The sequence below is a fragment of the Watersipora subatra genome, chromosome 3 (genome assembly GCF_963576615.1).
Source record: "Watersipora subatra chromosome 3, tzWatSuba1.1, whole genome shotgun sequence".
In the NCBI taxonomy this organism is placed as follows: domain Eukaryota; kingdom Metazoa; phylum Bryozoa; class Gymnolaemata; order Cheilostomatida; family Watersiporidae; genus Watersipora; species Watersipora subatra.
Genome location: NC_088710.1, coordinates 12167621 through 12189701, shown reverse-complemented (window position 1 = coordinate 12189701; position 22081 = coordinate 12167621). Strand labels below are relative to the sequence as shown.

The 22081-nt window shown below is 44.0% G+C and overlaps 1 protein-coding gene and 2 non-coding genes across 3 annotated transcripts; all 3 read left to right on the top strand.

Moving 5' to 3' along the window:
• The first annotated feature begins 15226 nt into the window (after positions 1-15226).
• Positions 15227-15790, top strand: LOC137390349 (octapeptide-repeat protein T2-like). The gene has a single exon (XM_068076683.1). It carries the CDS (start codon positions 15227-15229, stop codon positions 15788-15790), a length of 564 nt encoding a protein of 187 aa, XP_067932784.1.
• Positions 15791-17727: 1937 nt separating this feature from the next.
• Trnag-gcc (transfer RNA glycine (anticodon GCC)) lies at positions 17728-17798 on the top strand. The gene has a single exon. It is a non-coding gene; the product is annotated as a tRNA-Gly (tRNA).
• A 3800-nt stretch (positions 17799-21598) lies between these two features.
• On the top strand, positions 21599-21669 carry Trnag-gcc (transfer RNA glycine (anticodon GCC)). Its single transcript has one exon. It is a non-coding gene; the product is annotated as a tRNA-Gly (tRNA).
• The last annotated feature ends 412 nt before the right edge of the window (positions 21670-22081 follow it).

Sequence of the window (22081 nt, the reverse complement as noted above, 5' to 3'; positions counted from 1 at the left end):
AATGAAATTTTATTTACTATTATACAGGACGTACATACCTTTGGAGTAACGTGACTTTAGCTGGTACATGTAGCGAATACATCAGAGAGGAGGTAAAAACGTATCAATGTTAATTATGGTGCTGTACACTTGAAGGTTGATTTAATACGTAAAGAAATGGAATTTTTATCATGCGAAAGAAAGTTGTCTAGTCCTGTCCAATTTTTCTTCTGATTTAAAAAAAAAAAAAGCTCGTGAAATGCATAAAACTACTAGCTAGCTATTGCTTGTAGAAGGATCCAGAAAAGGTGCTACAGTAGTTTTTCTTGTATGAAACGTGCACAAGAATCAATGTAACCGTACGTATTTATACACTAGAGGACAAGGCTTTAACAAGTTTTAAAAAGTAATGTGAACGCATCAACTATCTTGAGTAGCTAGTTATACGAGTTACATACATACGATGAATTGTATTCGCAAAGGAGATAACAAGCCCATCTGCAAAGAGATGGTTAAACAAGAAAATAAAACAAAATCAAAAGGAAACAAATAAAATGAGTAATATATGAAAAACGTGCCACACAAGAGATAAATAATATTTATTATACATGTATTGTTTTAATGTACCATTGCACATCAGTAAATTAAACACTTGAAACATTTCTGCCGATGTGGGAGTTTTCTTTATCTTCCACCTCCTCGCCCTTACTAATTGGTTGCTCCTTTTGAATGCTGATCGCGTGCATGGCAGCTTCTTCTTGTGCTTGCTTTAATGGAGTTCTAGTTCTGATGATAATTGCAAATGCTGATTGGTTGCAATCATATTCCTTGACAATGTTAATAATACAGGTGCCTTCTTCTTATTTACGACATTCAACTTTGTTGACATAGAAATCATTTTTCCTTCGTTTTGTATCAGTCTCAGATTCCATAGCTAACGAATTAAATGTAGATACTCGTAGTTATATACGTATGCTGACTAAAAGTTTATAGTAAAAAATATTATAACGCTACAAATGAGTATTTCCTCTGCCTTGAATATTTTACACAAAATTTCCAACGCGGAATTCTGACATGAGAAAAGTCGGTCATCGTGTTTCTTCTAAACGTTCTGAAAATGTTTTCGGCACAATATGTTTCGGTGTCTTTTTTTTATTTTGACATGCATTATGAGCACACCGACCGCCAAATTTTAACTCGGGCAAAACTTTTCTCACAATCGTATGGTGAAATAAAATTCGTATAGCGAGGTAAAGATCTCACAATGTTTGACTTCGTAAGGTGAAAAAATCTTACATCAGGGTAATCGTATCTCGAGGGTACACTGTATATATATGTATATATATATGTATATATATATATTTATATATATATATATATATATATAAATATATATATATATATATATATTTATACTTATAATAATTTATATAAATATACATATTCATATATTAATTTATATATATATTATAAATACATATATATATATATATATAATTTATATATTTATATATAAGGTGTATATACACAGTATATATATATATATATATATATATATATATATTGTATACATACATACTACTGTGGTGGATTTTACCGTGCCAATTTCACTGTTCCCACAAGCTGAGTAATCACGAAGACCGAGTTTTTATCTGAGCATACAATGTATATTCACATAATAAATATAGTTGTATTATTATAAAAATGTCATGCATACATAAATATTACACAGTATAGGGATAAAATGTCTCTTGTATGCAGAGAGCTGCGCTGCTCTCCTTGCTTCTCCATCGCGTCTGTTCTTTTATCTGCTTCGTATGTTTGGTGGTTACGTGACCCGCGTTACTCCTGCCTTATCGCCAGCTCAGCCTCCAGGCGAGAGAGCAGGAGGTCTGGGCTGTCACTTGGTCGTCACGCTAGCACCGGCTCTGCTCGCGATGCGTTTTCCTCACACTCTCTCCCCCAGGACTGGCCATGGGGGCCATCCGACCGACGCCGGAGGGAGAGAGCACTTGGGCCCAGAGCCGGTGCTGTCGAGCTTTTTTTTCTTACTGAGAGATCGTGTCCTCTAGGAACAGGGCATCCTGGTCTCAATGTTGGGCACCCTTAACGAGTCCTCGAGCCCGGATGGCCATCCAATGCCAACGGCGACCATCCTCTTGTAACCGGTCACAGTGGCCCTCTTGCAGTTGGAAGTGGAAGTCGGTCCACTCTGATGGGTAGGGTTAGCACCGGCGGAGAGTTTTGCTTTTCCTTATAGGAGCGGGAAGGCCATCTGTCTGCGGGTCCAACCTTCTCTTCCCTAGGTGCAGGTCGCTTTCGTCCTGGCTTCTCTTGTCGTGGCTCCTTCCGGTGGTGGTTGTTTTTTGCCCAAATGGTCGAAGCCCTGGCCAGCCTTTTTGGTAGGGTGAGTGTGGGCTAACACTCCTGCATGGGCAGATTTGCCGGCCATCCGCGTAGGCACAAAAAAGACTGCCTGCGGACAGTCTTCACCGTCTTCGGAGGTCTTCCTGTGTGACATCAGCGGGTTGGCAGGGGTACGCAAAGACAGCGAAGTGTTGCATGACATGCTGCCGGATCCTCCGCGTGCTTGTCTCGATCTGGCAGAGGTTACAGGACCTGGGTGCTAAAATGGCAGCCCGTGTCTTCTCCCAAGTGGTCCCGTTCATGAAACGTTCGGTCCTTACGATTGGCTTTCTGCTGGGCTTGGAAAATGCCGGCGACTGATTAGACTTGTTCTCTAAAATGTATGAGACCCGAGCCGCCTCAGCCGTCTTGACCACATCAATCTCGGCCACCCAATCCAGCCTCTCGTGTATCTTGAGTACTTCCTTGGTAGACGCTGTTGAGTCGATCGTGTCCGAGTTACCGGTGTAATCCTGGCTGTTGGAGATAGATTTGAAACCAAATATCTCCGCAGGTCGAGACTGGCCGATGACTGGCAGAGTGTCAACCAGGTGTGACTCAACTCGAGCAGAGCTCGAGGAAGCAGCCTGGCCAGAGCACTGCGTCACTCGGTCGCTGGATGCACCTACCGGCTTGTCAGAAACAGTTTAGCTCGAGAGTGCAAACTCCTCCTTCTCTGGGGCCAACAAGTCCACCAGCCTTGCTTCCTTGTCGTTTTCCATGGGTTCGGACGGGTAAGGCTCGGTAGATAGCAAACTAGCGAGCCCACCTGTTTTAGCCATGTTGATAAGAGTGTTCGTAGTAGTAGCAGTGAAAAGATCCTAGAAACTGTCTGTGTAGCTGCAGGGTGTAAACGTAAGTGACCCCTGTTTTACTCCCATCTTGGCTCCTCTACATGCCTGTTTGCTGTCTGAAGGCAGGCTTGGATTGACTACTAATCGTTGGAGCCACACCCACTCGCCATACCTGTCCGGTGGCCCAGTAGCTCGTGTCGGCCGGAGGTTATGTCATACGGCTCCCTAGTCTCTTACCCATGGTGAGCTGGGGAAGAGCACTCAGTCCGAGCTGGGTTGATTGATAGATCTGCTAAGTCCTCACTAATCGACTCTTCTGTGGTCGGCTCTGAGTTACCATCAGCTATTATCTCTTGATTGGATTGGAGGAGCTGCTCTGCCTGCTATCGAGCCAACTCTGACTGGCTTTCCTTTTTACTGCTTAGTGTCCTTCACTGTTAAATTTCTTCTGCTTGCCTTTTTGCCAGCTCGAGCTGGAAGTCCCTCTTTTGCCTTTTTGCGCGGGCCCCTTTCATGTTTAGACCGTGTCACGGCTCTAGTGTAGCTGGTGCTTGGCCTAGCTTTTCCTCGCAGGCATAGTAAGGCTTGAGCCGGCCTTCATTTTGGATAGAGGACTGGCCCTGTCTCTCGATCAAATAGGTATGGTTTGCCCAAGCCTTTATGCCTTTAAAAGGGCCTACGTATTTAGCCTGTAATTTGGGGTTTATCCCTTTTGCCGGCGCTTGTTCCGAAGCCACACCCACTTTCTTGACGTGTATAGGGGTGGCTATTCCTGGTCCTCCTGTCTCACCACCTGTTGGGCCTCTCTCAGTATCTCGTGAGCCGCTTTTAACCTCTTCTGTGTTGCCTGCACGTACTGGTGGGAAGGCCTCTCCTCCAGCGGAGGCGGGCTGATTTCCAACAGGTCAGGGAGGCGTAACTCTCGGCCGAACATCAGCAGGTTTGCTGTTTTGCCCGTAACAGAGTGTGGCATACCTCTGAAAGGCTGCATCAGCTGGGGCAGCAGTCTGTTTCACTCCTCCTGTCCTTGTGTTAGCAGAAACGCTCGTAGCGAGTCTTCCAGTCGCCGGTTGTTTCTCTCCACAATGCCGTTAGCCTGAAGGTGGTATGGTGTGGTGCGCGTTTTTTCCACTCGCCATAGCAGGCACAGTTCTTCCATCAGTTGGCTCTCAAACTGTGCCCCTTTGGTCCATATGTATTTGCTCCGGCAAGCCAATGTACCAAAATACCTGCTCGTCCAGTGCATTGGCAGCTGCAGGTGCCATGGCAACCGGGAGGGCCAGTGCATCCTGCCACCGAGTGAAATGGTCTGTTAGCACCAGGATCCACTGGTTCCCTCTCGGTGTCTCTGGCATGGGTCTAACTAAGTCCACTGCCACCTTTTGCTTGGGGCGACCTGCGTATAACCTCTGCCGGCTACCTGCTCTCTTGTTGCCACTGTGCTTAGGTGCCTGGCAGACCTCACAGCACCTCACCATTTTCCTTACCATGGCCGTCATACCTGGCCAATAGCAGGTCAGTCGGATCCTGCTGACCTTTCTACTCACCCCAGAGTGGGCCAGGGCGTGAGTCTGCCAAATCGCTGTTTTTCGGACTGGTTGGTGACAGACCGAGCACCACCTTGGCTGGCCCTGTGGAACAGTATGCGCCTCCAGTACCTCGCTCTGCAGCCAGAGGATTGGGCAAATGCGGTGTAGCTGCCGCAGTTCAAATCCGCCCAATTTCAATTGCTCGGGAGTTAATTCCGTTGCCTGCTGCATAGAGAAGTACATGGAGGCCACTGGTCCACGTCCGGCAGCCTGCACGCGTACCAACTCTCCTGTGGCGGTTTCTCTAGTGCTTATCCGAGCTGTCCCACAGAGCTTCGGGGTGGCCTTGACTGACCTCGAGCTGATCCCCAATGCCTTTAGTGGCAGTGGCGAGCTCGAACGATTGGCCGTTTTGCGCTCCGTTCCGGAGACTTTCGGGTCAAGACTCGGGTGCTTTCCTGGTTGGTTCTCCAGGGCCAACTCCTTGTGGGTTGGTCCTCCATCCCGTAATTCAATCAGCTCGCACTGTCGACAATCTTTGCAGGTCTGTCGGCTGAGCCCATCTGCGTTGCCGTGTCGGAGGCCAGCCCTGTGTTCTAGGGTAAGCCGGAATTTGGCAAGGATCTCCAACCATCTGGCCACCTAGTTGGAAGGCTCCTTGCATCAACACAGCCATTGGAGGGACAGCCCATAGAGGTAAGGCCGGAAGAGCTTTACGGCCCTCACCACGGTGAAAAGTTTCCTTCGAGTCACACAGTACCTCCGCTCCGCTGGATGCAGTGTTTTGCTGAAATATGCGATGACTCTCTCAACTCCTCCTTGTACCTGAGACAACACTGCACCGATTCCGCAATTACTAGCGTCCGTGTCCAGTATATATGGCTTAGTTGGGCCTGCGTAACCCAGTACAGGAGCTGAGGAAAGCACCTCTTTCAGCTTATCGAAGGCCTCTCGCTCCTTTTGGCCCCAAGACCAGGCCTCTCCCTTGCTTGTGAGTCGGTTCAGCTGATGGGCTGTGTCAGCGAAGTCGGGCACGTACTGCCGGTAGTAACCCACGGTTCCCAGGAAGCCTTGTAGCTTGCGGAGACCTCTTGGATTCGGCCATTGCCAGACTGAAAAGGTCTTTTCAGGGTCAGTGGCTACCCCTTCCTTGCTGACTACATGTCCTAAGTACCGAACTCGTGGCTGCAGGAGCTCGCACTTAGAAGGCTTGAGCTTTAGTCCAGCTCCCTTCAAGTGCTGCAATACCTCCTCCAGCCGTTGCAAGTGGGTATCAAAGTCCAGGGTGACGGTGAAGATGTCATCTAGGCATAGCAAAAGTGTCTTCCAGTGCAGCCCGCGCAGGACCCGCTCCATAAGCCACTGGAACGTGGCCGGTGCCGAGGTCAGACCAGATGGCAGCACCTTCCATTTCCAGAGCCCAGATTGGGTTGTGAAAGCAGACTTTTCCTGCGCGTCTGCGTCCAGGGGGTACCTGCCAATACCTGCTCACCAGGTCGAGTGTGCTAAAATAATGGCTGCCGGAGAGGGAATCGAGGCTGTCGTCGATCGCGGGAAGGAGGAATGCAATCTGTGTGGTCAAAGCGTTAAGTCGCCGGTAGCTGACACAGAACCGCCATTTCCCATCTTTTTTCGAACTAATACTACCGGGGAGCTCCAAGCTCCCCCAGATGGCTCGATTAACCCCCTGCCCAGCACCTCCTGTACCTGCCGCTCGGCCTCTGCCTCTTTTTTTGGCCCCAGCCAATGGGGTGGCTGTCGGTTGGGGTGAGTACTTTCCTTCAGTGGAATGGAGTGCTCCACCTCGGAGGTATGACCAACATCTTCGTCTCCCCTGTTAAAGGTGTACTGATAACGCACCAGTAGCTGCCCCAGCCGTGCCAGCTGGTCTGGCCCTTGGCAGTTCTTCTCGCCAGATGCGTAAAGATCCTTCAAGTGTGCTGGCACCTTTACACCCGGCATCGATTTCACGCCTCCTAAGGCGAGCACGGATTCGGGGGAAGGTGGTTCGTCGTCCACCTAACGGTCCTCTACTCCCGTGTAGCTGCCGACGACCAACCCTGCCTGCAAGTGATAGAGTTGGTTTGTGAGGTTGAGACACCTAGCTGTCACGCCTTCCTTCGACCCAGGCCGGTTCAAACTGGCGGCCAGGGGCAGTCCACCGGGGAAGACTCTCTATTAATCCAAGTGGGCAGTGGTTCTCCATGGTGACTCGGCAAGGCACTGTCATCTCCGTCTTGGTGGGTACTAAAACATCGCAAAATATGTGAACTTTACTCAGGAGCAACCGGCCCTGTCGGTCTGTGCAGGTCAAAAGATGACCTCGCACGGTCACGACGGGGTGCTCGAAGTTCATTGCGCACTGGTGAGCCACCAGGAAGGGCATCTCTAAGATAGCGTCCACGCTGATCTGACTCCCCACAAAGAGCTCTTCGGTCTTTAGGTCCCGCAGTCATACTGGCAGGCGTACAACCCCGTAGAATATCAGCAGGGTCCCATCAGCCATGAAACTCTCACTGTCACTCTCTTCCAACAAGCTCCTCATGGCCGGAGAGAGCTTATCAAACATCTGTTTGCTCAGGAGGCTCGTGGTGCACCAAGTGTTGATCAGAAACTGGGCGGGCTTCCCCTCCACCTTCCTTGTAAGGAAGTAGCTCGTGGAGTGATGCTGGCTCAGTGCCTGGGCTCTGATCAGCTCAGCGCCAGTACAGGTACCTGCAACAGACCCGGATACTCCTGGGCCCGAGCCCTTTGCTGGGGGTCAGCCCTGCCGCCTTTAAGGCGGGCTTCTCACCGGGTAAAGGGGGTCTCTTCCTTTGATCCACCCTACAGGGCTGTCCGAGGTCCCTCAGGTGGGAACTCGTTCTTGTGTCTTTCCACCGGGTTGCAGGAATACCAACAGGTTCAGCTAGCTGCTTCTCCTGTCTCCCTGGGTTCCTCGGTTTTCGACCTCCCCGGTGTCTGGGTGCACTGGGGTATGTCTCTTCTTCTTTGTGGACATGAGTTTGGTCCAATCCTCCCAAATACTCACAGTAGTTCTGAAGAGGGACAAGTCCGGGTTGGTCTAGCTATGAGGGTAGCACAGCACGACCCTGCCTGTCCTGTCTTTGCTGTCTTGGAGTCGGTCCCTCTTCCTGTCGACTTTTAAGGGCCGAGGCTCGACCAGAGGGGCCAGGTCTCGCCTGCTGGTATTTTCCGGGTGGTGGAGACTTTGGGGCTTTGGTGCAGGCAGTAGTTGGCCCTACTGCTGCGGCCCCTTCCCGTTTTCCGAAACAGTGGGTCTACCCCGAGGGCACCCATTTCGGACAAGCCCTATATTCCCAAACCCTTAACATTGCAGGGGTCGCTTTATGGGAACATATTCCCAGGGTGTGTGTTCCTCCGTAATCTTCTGTACTTGTTGGGTGAGGAGTTGGACCAATTGAGTTAGATGGTTTAGTGTGGCATCCTGGATCACCGCGGCCTAGTCTCCGGTGGGCTCCTCGACGCTTCGCACTTCCGGCTGGTTTCTCCTTTCCGGCCGGATCTGCAAAAATTCCCAGCCAGATTGCACAGCGTCTGTTAAAGTCACCGTTGGCACAGCCAACAGATGCGGCTGTAGATTGGTGTCATTAGACAAATTGCAAAATTTTTTTTTGGCCATATCGGCCTAGGAAGGTACTGGCAATTCCCCATAGGCCACCTTAACTAGGCCTTTTACTTGACAGGTGTGCTCCGGTAGCGAGGCGGTCGCTGTTTTCCGAAGGCTGTTTAGCCGAGTCCTTGCCTGTCGAGGGAAAAGTCTGAACCGAGCCCGGAGCATCTCAAAGATGGCTCCCACCTCGCCTGCATCTCCGCAGTTCTCAGCATCCTCTTGGAGCGCCTCTCTTAGATGCAACAGGCTGGCTCCATTCGTCGATCGGTTGGCCTCCGTCACCTCTCGGAACCGGCGGATGAAATACTACACGTTGCCGGTCCCGTTGTACTGAGGCGCCTTGAACTGTGGCCAGGGGGCCTCAGTACGTGGGGCCATTGCTAGGTGCTCTAGTACTTCGGCCAATCGGTCAGTGCCGCTCTCTGCGCTCCGCGCTTTGTGCTCTCCTTTGCATCTTGTTCGAGAGTATGCCTGTTTACTGGGGGCCGACTGCGTGCCTCAGCATAGTCTGCCTGTAGCAAGGAATAACGTCTCGTTGTTCTTTCCTAGCCGAGAGTATGCCTGTTATTGGGAATCGACTGCGTGCATCAGCAGGGTTGGCCAATAGCAGGAAGTACCGTCTCGGTAATTTCTTATTATTCTGAGGCCTTCACCAATCCGGTGTGTCCGAGCAATGCTACAGCAAAGTCGGCAGCCAAATCCGGTGTGCTTTTTTCCATTCGAGTGCTGGCTAACCTCGGTGTACTCAATCAATGCTTGTAAGCAAGGTTGGCAGCGGAAATCAGGTTTGCTCATCGTAGTGCTTACTCGGTTGTTGTGGATTCGGGCTAAGTACCCCATTTCTGCCATCAGTGTGGTGGATTTTACCGTGCCACTTTCACTGTTTCCCACAAGCCAAGTAGTCACGAAGACCAAGTTGTTATCTGAGCATACAATGTATATTTACAAAATACTTGTAAATATAGTTGTATTAATATAACAACGTCGTGCATATATAAATATTACACAGTATAGGGATAAAGTGTCTCTTGTATGCAGGGAGCTGCGCTGCTCTCCCTGCTCTACCATCGCGTCTGTTCTTTTATCTGCTTCGTTCTTGTTGGCTCCGCCCACTTGCGGTTTCGCTTCCCGCCATATGTTTGGTGGCTACGTGAGCCGTGTTACTCCTGCCTTATCGCCGGCCCAGCCTCCGGGCAAGAGGGGGGAGGCCTGACTGGCCTGTCACTTGGCCGACGTGATGCGTTTCCTTCGCACTACAATATATATATATATATATATGTATGTATATATACATACATGCTACAGACAGTACTTTTTCGGCTATTGAAGCGTCATCAGTGCAGCTCAGAGCTTAGGCAAGGGACACAAATCCCATTACCAATAAGAGTTGACTTCCTGCCATGAAACAACTATGTTGCCTCACAGACTTTAAGAAAGTCAATGTGCTGGTACCAGAGTGCTCAAATCACAAAGGTGATGAGCTTTTCACAAAGGCTAATAGTGCCGCACCTCTCACAGAGTGCTCAACCAAACCGAAGTAAGGGAGCATATACTCAAGCTACAGACAGTACTGTTTCGGCTATTGAAGCCTCATCAGTGCATCTCAGAGCTTAGGCAAGGGACACAAATCCCTTACCCATGAGAGTTGACTTCCTTCAAATATATATATATATATATTTACATATATATATATTTGATAAAATATACGTATATAACTTGAAATATAATTTTATTGCCTTGCACTCAATGGTTTGTTTCCTTGTGGAGTAGTAAGGAGAATTTTTTAGGAACCTTTACCGAGCGACGCCCAATTCTGAAACATTATGAAGTTTGATATTTTTCATTTATTCATCTATGCCAGTGGTTCTTTACCAGTGAGGGGAATCCCCCCAAGAGGGAATTTTGGGATTTTAAGGGGGGAATTTGGCAGTTTGCCAAAGGGGATATCTGTGGCACCAGGTTTTCTCATATTAAGGGCAGCGAGGCATGAATGAATTTCAGTAGTTTCAACAAAGCCAAAATCTAAAACTGTGGAAAAGGTAAGGATTGCTACACTACATGCATATACATACTTGCAATATTAATTGTTCAGTTACCGATTTGGTTTGCATAAACGTATAACATTTTGACAATTTGCTCTGTAGCCTAACATATGTATGATGTTTTGCTCATGTAGATATTGAACATATTCAAATATTTTGATTTCATATCCCATATTGTAGGTGTTAGAAATGTCAAAAAAAGGGCGAACATATGATGATTCTTACGGTAACTATTGAATCACTTGAATGATTAAAAGCGGCATCAAAGTAGCACAATGTGTTTTGTGAATGAAATTGCTCACTAACGACTCCATGAAACCACATCAACTTAAGCAACACTTAAGAAATAAACATGCAGAACACATGGATAAACGCATGGATATTCTTTAGCTTCTTTGAAGCTAAAGAAATATAACTCAAGCGGACAAAACTGGATTCCACTGGCAGCTTTCATATCCAGGCACAGGCAATTACCGAGGCATCCTATGCTCTGTCTTACCGTATCACCAGAGATAAGAAGCCACACACCATTGGTGAAACATTAGTTAAACCTTGTCTGCTGGAGTGTACTAAGCTTATTCTTAGAGACACATCTGCTCAAAAGATAGCTGATTTATCCCTCTCAGACAGCACAGTGAAATCGAGGATCGATGATATGTCTGTGGACATAAAGAGGCAAGTAATTGAAAAGATCAAGTCATCTCTCTTGTTCGCCATTCAACCTGTTGAGTCCACTGATGTTGCTAGCATTTCACAACTGATGGTGATTGCACGCCATGTACACAGAGAGAAAATTGAGGAAAAATTTCTGTTCTGTATTCCTTTAACAGAGACCACCACAGCTGCTGATGTTATGTACCTGGTTTCTGACTTCTTCAGCAAAGAACATCTGGACTGAGGCAAACTAATTCGAGTTTGCACTGATGGTGCTTGAGCCATGCTTGGCTGTCATGCTGGATTTGCACAGTTGGTAAGAGAAAAAAGTCCTTTAGTGGTGAGTACCCATTGCTTCATTCACAGACAAGCGCTAGCAGCAAAAACTCTTCACAAAAGATTGCAGTAGCACTTTTCTTCAGTGATTAAAGTAGTAAACTTTATCAAAGGCTCTGCCTTGAAAACACGTTTCTTCCACAAGTTATGCAAAGGTATGGATGCTGTGCACTCATCACTATTGTTCCAAACCAAAATTCGATGGTTATCAAAGGGTAACATGCTTCTGCGTTTCTTCAATCTACAAGTACAGATCAATGATTTCTTGAAAACTCATAACAAACCCAAACTACTGGCTTCAATGCAGGTGGAAGGTTTCCATCAGTGTTTTGTTATCTGGTTGACATAGTTGGTACAATCAATGAAGTGAACACAAATATGCAAGGTAGCGACAGAAATGTGTTGAATGTAACTGATAGTATCAAGGCATTCAAGAACAAGCTCAAACTCTGGGTGGAAAGACTGGCTACTGGGAATGTAAGAGTTTTATTTCCAGTTCTGCATTCATTAGTTGACAAGAAAGCTCCTTCCGCTTCTTTGCTAACCGACATAAAACATCTCTTGAACAGCTTGATGGCAGAGTGTGAGAGATATTTTTCAAAGTTAGATCCTAGGACAGAGCAATTGATGAGCCGGACCCGAGACCCTTTCAGGCGCAATGTCCACGAGATTTCTGAACAACTTCAGGAAAAGTTTTTGGAGCTGACCAACCACTCTGCATTAAACGATGACTTCAAGGAGCTATCAATAAAGCACTTTTAGGTTCAGGCCTAAAGATAGTATCTCAACATAAGCCTGGCCGCTTTCAAGATGCTCATACAATTTGCTTCCACATATCTTTGCGGCTCAGCATTTTCAGCAATGCTAACCATAAAGAGCAAATCTAGAAACCTTCTGGAAGTATAAGCTGACCTACAGTGTGCCCTATCTACAACAACTCCTAACATCAAAATTCTGGTCAGCTCAAAACAAACACAGATATCGCACTAGTCTGCTGACTGTCTTACAATGATAGATATATTGAGTTTCAATATACATTCATTTTTAATATTCAATGTAAATATGACTGTAATAAATGCATATATACATGTATATATATGTATATAGGTTATATATGTAAATAAAGTTCACTATCTAGTTGCAGTGCATTATTTGAAGGAGTTGGGAAGGGAGAATTTCTGTCTTCAGGTTTGGAAAAGGGGGAATGGGGCAAAAAAGGTTAGGAACCACTGATCAATGCAGTATCCTCCACAATACTTGCATATATTTGGGGTTGTAATATATTGCTATGCGGGTCTCATCGCACCATACTAGACATTTTCCATGATAATTGACTATAATTGACTGAGATCATGACTCTCATGGGTCTGCATTGTTTTGTCAAACAGTTCAAGTTCCTAATTAAGGTCCACATCACCCCGATATGGAATTGCTAGCACTTCATTTCATATAATTGTAAGCAACACATAGCGATTCTCCCACCACATAGTGCCAACCAGTTTACGACACAATAAAATGCAACACTTTCTGCTATGCAATGCTGACTCATACTACTAAATATGTGCTCACCTATATTGCTGCCTACCGCTTTAAACGCCAAAACATGAGCATCTATGAATATCGTCCATCCTTTGGTAACTAAGTCCTACTTCGAAATGTCTAAGAATTTTTCTACATTCCCAAATAGGTTCATATACTGGAATATCATAATATTATTTATCCGCACCAGGGTATACCTATATGCCAGAAACCAAAACTCTGCAAAAACCTTGGTCATTGTTTAAGGTGCAGCATTTAACCCAAATCCCATACCTATCATGACATCAATATGTAATCTCCCATTACGCTTTTCTACCTGAAATCTTTACAGATCTTCACTGACATGAAATTGCAAATACACTTTACTTGAGCCTAGCATAAATATTGTAACAAATGTAGATAACCGGGTTCAAAGCCAAGTATAGTAAACCCAAGTAATTCCATAAATAATAAATAATTCCTGATGATTATAATTCACTTTTCAGCTTCTACTAATCTAATACTTAAGTTTGTTTTCAAATACAGTATATTCCACATAATTATTGCCTAATTCTGTATCAATACTTTTCCATCCTAATTCACAACCTATTTTCTTTCTACCATCAAAATGAGCTTTGACATACTTATTTTCTTTTCCCATTGTTTTGTATTTTTGACAACCTTTGTCACACCAAATTTTATGGTTGCCCAAAATTTAACTTTTAGAGCTAGGCTCACACAAACTTCACTCAAACATCTCATTAGGTTTATTTTTAAAAAGGTTTTAAGAGTTGTTAGGCAACTAAAAACACATAGATACATGATTTCTGTCATTAATCTAAGTCGGTCGTTGTAAAAAATTATACATAACAATTTTTCTTTTCCATTCAGCATTTTAATTTCTTTTGTGGCATTTATGGCTGCAGACAAAAATTCATTTCTACATAAATTCTTTTTAGACTTCGTCTGCTCATATTCAGTATCTGTAAAAACTTTAAAACTATTGTTATCTGTTTTTACTGTTACAGTTGGAAGCATCAAACTTATTACTGTACAGAGGCAATTACCTGTGTTAAGGGTCTTCTCTGTTGGTTTCTGTGTTTGTTTTGACGCCGCTAAGCTAAATGACTTTCATCAACGCAAGAATAACACATTCGAGATTTTTGTGGATAACCAATACCCAGATGCTTCTGAGATGCCAAGACATTAAAAGAATGGCTATGACTTCAATAGAACTAACCAATGTTCATACTTCTCTAGCCCGTCACACACAAAATACATGTATATTATTGAAAAAACTTATACTCTTAGCTTTGGCTACTGAAGAGCTCAGATTGTGCAATTCTCCTGAGCTTATATACTTTCACATGCGATGAGGTTATTGATGGTAAATCTGTCTGTGAAAGCGTGCTTGATCAATTGTTCAAGTGATTTTTGTTGATCAATGTCAATAACTTTTTTAAGTCAAACAAATACACATCTACAAGTTCTCCTTTTCATTACATTTCCTATTAAACCAGATTAAATGCTAAATAACTGTCAGTACAAAAAACATTGAAAAAAAAAAGTTTCAATTTGGTATAGTTGTTTCTTTTTTCTGTCGACAATGGTTTGTATACAACAAATGCTAGCCCACTTAAAAAGAGCAATAAAAATGATATCAAATCAGTTATTCTTTCAAGTTTGACAATGAAATGTAACTTTTCATAATATTGCGCTAAATCTGAAAATATACATGTAGGTTCATTAATTTACTCTGCATATATGTTTGATAATTTGCCATACTACCCATGGCGCTAGCCAGGGTTTTTGATATGCCACAATAGCTTGTAATTATAATTTTTTGTTATTCCCTTCTAAAACTGTACCACTTCTAACCTGGCATAACCCTCTTAACAAAAAAGGTTATGAATGGAACACAGATGACTATTTAATCGTTAATAGGATAGCCCAAACTATATAGTTTTAGTGGGAGAAGCAAAAAGCAGGGAGCTGTGAGTACAAAAAAATAATTAGTCATATTACAAAGTTTTTCTATAAACATCTTTTGAATGTCTGTTACTTTACTAACACTTACACATGATTACTTATGTGCATGCTGCAAATTACCTTAAAACTACAATAAAAGAAAACTTTACAGTTGCTTCTGATCTTTTATATGTAGGCTGCAATGTGTTGTATATGATTAAAAAAAAGAGAGAGAGAGACAGAGAGAGAAGGAGAGGGAGAAAGAGAGGGAAAGAGAGAGAGAGAGAGAGAGAGAGAAAGAGAGAGAGAGAGAGAGAGAGAGAGAGAGAGAGAGAGAGAGAGAGAAGGAGAGGTGCAGAGGGGGAAATGAGGAAAGGGGAAGAAGAGAAGAGGGGAAGAGGGGAAGAGGGGAAAAGAGGAAAAAGAGAAAGGGGAAAAGGCGAAGAGGGGAAGAGGGGAAAGGGGAAGAGAGGAAAGATGGGAGATTGGGAGAGGGAGAGAAAGAGAGAAGGAAAAAGGGGGAAAGGGGAGGAGGGGAAGAAGGGGAGAGGAGAAGAGGGGAAGAGGGAAAGAGGACGAGAGAAGAAGAGGAAAAAGGGGAAGAGGGGAAGAGGGGAAAAAGAGAAAAGGAGTAGAGGGAAAAAGGGGAATATGGGTATAGGAGAAGAGGGGAAAAGGGGAAATAGGAAAGAAGGGGAGATGAGAGCGATAGGAGAAGGAGAGAAGGGAACAGGAGAAGAGGGGAAGAGGGGAAGAAGGGAAGAAGTGAAAAGGGGAAAAGGAGAAGAAGGGAAGAGGGGGAGAGGGGAAAAGGGGAAGAGGGGAAGAAGGAAGAGAGGAAAAGGGGATGAAGGGAAGAGGGAAAAAGGGGAAGAGGGGAAGAGGGGAAAATGGGAAAATGGGAAAAAGGGAAAAGGGGAAGAGGAGTAGAGGGAAGGAGGGGAAGGGGTAGAAGGAAAGAAAGGAAACGGGAAAAAAGGGGAGATGGGAGAGATGGGAAAAAGGGGGAGGGGAGAAACAAAGAGGGTAAGAGGGTAAGCGGGTAAGAGGGTAAAAGGGTAAAAGGGTAAGAGGGTAAGAGGGTAAGAGGGCAAGAGGGTAAGAGGGTAAGAGGGTAAGAGGGTGAGAGGGTAAGAGGGTAAAAGGGTAGGAGGGTAAGAGGGTAAGAGGGTGAAAGGGTAAGAAGGTTACAGGGTAAGAGGGTAAGAGGGTATGAGGGTATGAGGGTATGAGGGTATGAGGGAATGAGGGTATGAGGGTATGAGGGTATGAGGGTATGAGGGTATGAGGGTATGAGGGTATGAGGGTATGAGGGTATGAGGGTATGAGGGTATGAGGGGATGAAGGTATGAGGGTATGAGGGTAAGAGGGTAAGAGGGTAAGAAAGTAAGAGGGTAAGAGGGTAAGAAAGTAAGAGGGTAAAAGGGTAAGAGGGTAAGAAGGTAAGAGGGTAAGAAGGTAAGAGGGTAAGAGGGTAAGAGAGTAAGAGGGTAAGAGGGTAAGAGGGTAAGAGGGTAAGAGGGTACGAGAGTAAGAGGGTAAGAGGGTAAGAGGGTAAAAGGCTAAGAAGGTAAGAGGTAAGAGGGTAAGAGGGTAAGAAGGTAAGAAGAGAAGAGGGGAAGAGGAGTAAAAGGGAACAAGGGGAAGAGGGGAGATGGGAGAGATGGGGAGAGGGGGAGAAGGGGAAAGATGGATAGAGGGAAGGATGGAGAGCGGGAGAGGGGGAGAGGGGGAGAGGGGGAAAGGGGGAGAGAGAGGGAAAAAGAGGGAGATGCAGAAAGAGTTGCTTGATCAGCCATTGACCATGCCATGACCACCAAGTGAGTATACAAAAAGTGATTATGTAATTTCTATGATTATGCTTTCGGTAAAACATCAATTCGCATTATGAAACTGGCAGGAAAACTTTCCAAGCAAATATACTTCTGCCGTTGGGATAAATAATGAGCTGTTGTGTTGATGTGATTGGGTGAAAAAGTTGCTGACTAGTGTGAGGACATCTCGAAGTGGTGGCTGGGTAACTGAAATCATGGGTTTTTATCATACTAAAATCATACGCAATGGCAAAAACGTTTTAGTTTTGTTACGAAACAGCATCGGTTGTTCAGTGGCAGAATTCTCGCCTGCCACGCGGGAGGCCCGGGTTCGATTCCCGGCTGATGTATTTTGTTGCCTAATTAGCCAATGACAATGCCTTGACCACCAAATGAGATTGCAAAAAGGTGTATATGAAATTTGTATTATTATGCTTTCGTTGAAACATTAGTCTGCATTACGAAAATGTCAGGGTAAATTACAGAGCTCATATTCTTCCACCGTTGGGATAACAAATGAACTCTTGTTTAAAAGCGATAACAGAAAACATTTGGCGATGACTCGTGAAATAGCTCGACGCGGTGGCTGTGGAACTGGATTCATCTGATTTTATTCCATGGTTACTACACAAAAAAACTAGTATATTTTTGCTTTGCCATAAAACAGCAATGGGGGCTTGGTAGTACAACTCTTGCGTGCCACACATGAAGCCGCGTTCGCATCCCGATTTATGAATTTTAATGCTTACTTAGCTATTGACAACGCCGTGACCACCTAGTTGGCATCGAAATGATTGTTTTTCTTAATGGTATGATTGTGCTGTTTTTAAAATATCAGTCTGCATTACAAAACCGACAGTAAAACTTTCCAAGCAGTTATGCTTCCGTTGTTGGGACAATTGATGAACTGTTGTTTGAATGCATTCGGGTGAAAAAATTGGTGATAAGTCTGAAAACATCTCGGGGAGGTGGCTGCGTAACTGAAATCATTGGGTTTCATCATCTTAAAAATTATACGCAATAGCAAAAACATTTTAGTTTTGTCATGAAACAGCATCGGTGGTTCAGTGGTAGAATTCTCGCCTGCCACGCGGGAGGCCCGGGTTCGATTCCCGGCCGATGCATTTTAGTGCCTAATTAGCCAATGAAAACGCTGTGACCACCGATTGAGTATACAAAAAATGTTTATGTAGTTAGTATGATTATGCTTTCGTTAAAACATCAATTCACATTATGAAACTGGCAGGAAAACCTTCCAAACAAAGATTCTTCTGCCGTTTGGATAAATAATGAACTGTTGTATCAATGTGATTGGGCAAAAAAGTTGCTGATAAGTCCAAAAAACATCTCGGGGTGGTGGCTGCGTAACTGAAATCATTGGGTTTTATCATCTTAAAATTTATACGCAATAGCAAAAACATTTTAGTTTTGTCATGAAACAGCATCGGTGGTTCAGTGGTAGAATTCTCGCCTGCCACGTGGGAGGCCCGGGTTTGATTCCCGGCCGATGGACTTCGTTGCCTAATTAGGCAATGAAAACGCTGTGACCACCAAGTGAGTATACAAAGAGATGTTTATGTAGTTTGTATGATTATGCTTTCGTTAAAACATCAAGCCGCATTATGTAACTAGCAGGAAAACTTTCCAAGCAAATATGCTTCTACCGTTGGGATAACTAATGGACTGTTGTATTAATGTGATTGGGCGAAAAAGTTGCTGATGAGTCTGAAAACATCTCGAGGTTGTGGCGGTGTAACCAAAATCATTGTTTTTCTTATTGCAGAACACATTCAATAGCAAATCCATTTTTGTGATGTCACAAGACAGCATCAGTTGTTCGGTAGTAGAACTTTCGCCTGCCACGTGGGAGGCCCAAGATTGAATCCCGGCCTATGCATTTTTTTGCCTAATGAGCCAATGACAACGCCGTGACCTCCAAGTGGGTATGCAAAAAATATGTTTATATAGTTTGTATGATTATTCTTTCGTTAAAATATCAATTCGGATTATGAAACTGGCAGGAAAACATTCCAAGCAAATATGCTGCTGCCATTGGGATAAATAATGAACTGTTGTGTTAATGTGATTGGGAGAAAAGTTGCTGATCAGTCTGAAAAAATCTCGAGGTGGTGGCTGTGTAACAAAATTTATTTGTTTTTATTATACTAAAAATTATACGCAATGGCAAAAACATTTTAGTTTTGTCATGAAACAGCATCGGTGGTTCAGTGGTAGAATTCTCCCTTGCCACGCAGGAAGCTTGGGTTCGATTCTCGGCCGACGCATTTTGTTGCCTAAATAGCCAATGAAAACGCTGTGACCACCAAGTGAGTATACAAAAAATTTTTATGTAGTTAGAATGATTATGCTTTCGTTAAAACATCAATTCACATTATGAAACTGGCAGGAAAACCTTCCAAGCAAAGATTCTTCTGCCGTTGGGATATATAATGAACTGTTGTATCAATGTGATTGGACAAAAAAGTTGCTGATAAGTCTAAAAACATCTCGGGGTTGTGGCTGTGTAACCAAAATCATTGGGTTTTATCATAGTAAAAATTATACGCAATGGCAAAAACATTTTAATTTGGTCATGAAACAGCATCGGTGGTTTGGTGGTAGAATTCTCACCTGCCAGGCGGGAGGCCTGGGTTCGATTCCCGGCCGATGCATTTTGTTGCCTAACTAGCCAATGAAAACGCTGTGACCACCAAGTGAGTATACAAAAAGATGTTTATGTAGTTTGTATGATTATGCTTTCGTTAAAACATCAAATCGCATTATGGAACTAGCAGGGAAACTTTTCAAGCAAATATGCTTTTGCCGTTGGGATAAATAATGATTTGTTGTATTAATGTGATTGGGCGAAAAAGTTGCTGATAAGTCTGAAAACATCTCGAGGTGGTGGCTGTGTAATTAAAATCATTGGTTTTATTATACTAAAACTTATACGCAATGGCAAAAACATTTTAATTTTGTCATGAAACAGCATCGGTGGTTCAGTGGTAGAATTCTCCCTTGCCAAGCAGGAAGCTTGGGTTCGATTCTCGGCCAACGCATTTTGTTGCCTAAATAGCCAATGAAAACACTGTGACCACCAAGTGAGTATACAAAAAGATGTTTATGTAGTTTGTATGATTACGCTTTTGTTAAAACGTCAATTCGCATTTTGAAACTAGCAGGAAAACCTTCCAAGCAAAGATTGTTCGGCCGGTGGGATATATAATGAACTGTTGTATCAATGTGATATGGCAAAAAAGTTGCTGATAAGTCCAAAAACATCTCGGGGTGGTGGCTGCGTAACTGAAATCATTGGGTTTTATCATCTTAAAAATTATACGCAATAGCAAAAACATTTTAGTTTTGTCATGAAACAGCATCGGTGGTTCAGGCGTAGAATTCTCGCCTGCCACGCGGGAGGCCCGGGTTCGATTCACAGCCGGTGGAGTTTGTTGCCTAATTAGGCAATGAAAACGCTGTGACCACCAAGTGAGTATACAAAAAGATGTTTATGTAGTTTGTATGATTATGCTTTCGTTAAAACATCAAGTCGCATTATGTAACTAGCAGAAAAACTTTCCAAGCAAATATGCTTCTACCGTTGGGATAACTAATGGACTGTTGTATTAATGTGATTGGGCGAAAAAGTTGCTGATGAGTCTGAAAACATCTCGAGGTTGTGGCTGTGTAACCAAAATCATTGTTTTTCTTATTGCAGAACACATTCAATAGCAAATCCATTTTTGTGATGTCACGAGACAGCATCAGTTGTTCCGTAGTAGAACTCTCGCCTGCCACGTAGGAGGCCCAAGATTGAATCCCGGCCTATGCATTTTTTTGCCTAATGAGCCAATGACAACGCCGTGACCTCCAAGTGGGTATGCAAAAAATATGTTTATATAGTTTGTATGATTATTCTTTCGTTAAAATATCAATTCGGATTATGAAACTGGCAGGAAAACATTCCAAGCAAATATGCTGCTGCCATTGGGATAAATAATGAACTGTTGTGTTAATGTGATTGGGAGAAAAGTTGCTGATCAGTCTGAAAAAATCTCGAGGTGGTGGCTGTGTAATAAAAATTATTTGTTTTTCTTATATTAAAACTTATACGCAATGGCAAAACATTTTAGTTTTGTCATGAAACAGCATCGGTGGTTCAGTGGTAGAATTCTCTCTTGCCACGCAGGAAGCTTGGGTTCGATTCTCGGCCGACGCATTTTGTTGCCAAAATAGCCAATGAAAACGCTGTGACCACACAGTGAGTATACAAAAAGATGTTTATGTAGTTTGTATGATTACGTTTTTGTTAAAACATCAATTCGCATTTTGAAACTAGCAGGAAAACCTTCCAAGCAAAGATTGTTCGGCCGTTGGGATAAATAATGAACTGTTGTATCAATGTGATTGGGCAAAAACGTTGTTGATAAGTCCGAAAACATCTTGAGGTGGTGGCTGTGTAACTGAAATCATTGTGTTTTATCATACTAAAAATTATACGCAATGGCAAAAACATTTTAATTTGGTCATGAAACAGCATCGGTGGTTCACTGGTAGAATTCTCGCCTGCCACGCGGGAGGCCTGGGTTCGATTCCTGGCCGATGCATTTTGTTGCCTAACTAGCCAATGAAAACGCTGTGACCACCAAGAGAGTATACAAAAAGATGTTTATGTAGTTTGTATGATTACGTTTTTGTTAAAACATCAATTCGCATTTTGAAACTAGCAGGGAAACATTCCAAGCAAATGTGCTGTTGCCGTTGGGATAAATAATGAACTGTTGTATCAATGTGATTGGGCAAAAAAGTTGCTGATAAGTCTGAAAACATCTCGGGGAGGTGGCTGCGTAACTGAAATCATTGGGTTTCATCATCTTAAAAATTATACGCAATAGCAAAAACATTTTAGTTTTGTCATGAAACAGCATCGGTGGTTCAGTGGTAGAATTCTCGCCTGCCACGCGGGAGGCCCGGGTTCGATTCCCGGCCGATGCATTTTAGTGCCTAATTAGCCAATGAAAACGCTGTGACCACCGATTGAGTATACAAAAAATGTTTATGTAGTTAGTATGATTATGCTTTCGTTAAAACATCAATTCACATTATGAAACTGGCAGGAAAACCTTCCAAGCAAAGATTCTTCTGCCGTTTGGATAAATAATGAACTGTTGTATCAATGTGATTGGGCAAAAAAGTTGCTGATAAGTCCAAAAAACATCTCGGGGTGGTGGCTGCGTAACTGAAATCATTGGGTTTTATCATCTTAAAATTTATACGCAATAGCAAAAACATTTTAGTTTTGTCATGAAACAGCATCGGTGGTTCAGTGGTAGAATTCTCGCCTGCCACGTGGGAGGCCCGGGTTTGATTCCCGGCCGATGGACTTCGTTGCCTAACTAGCCAATGA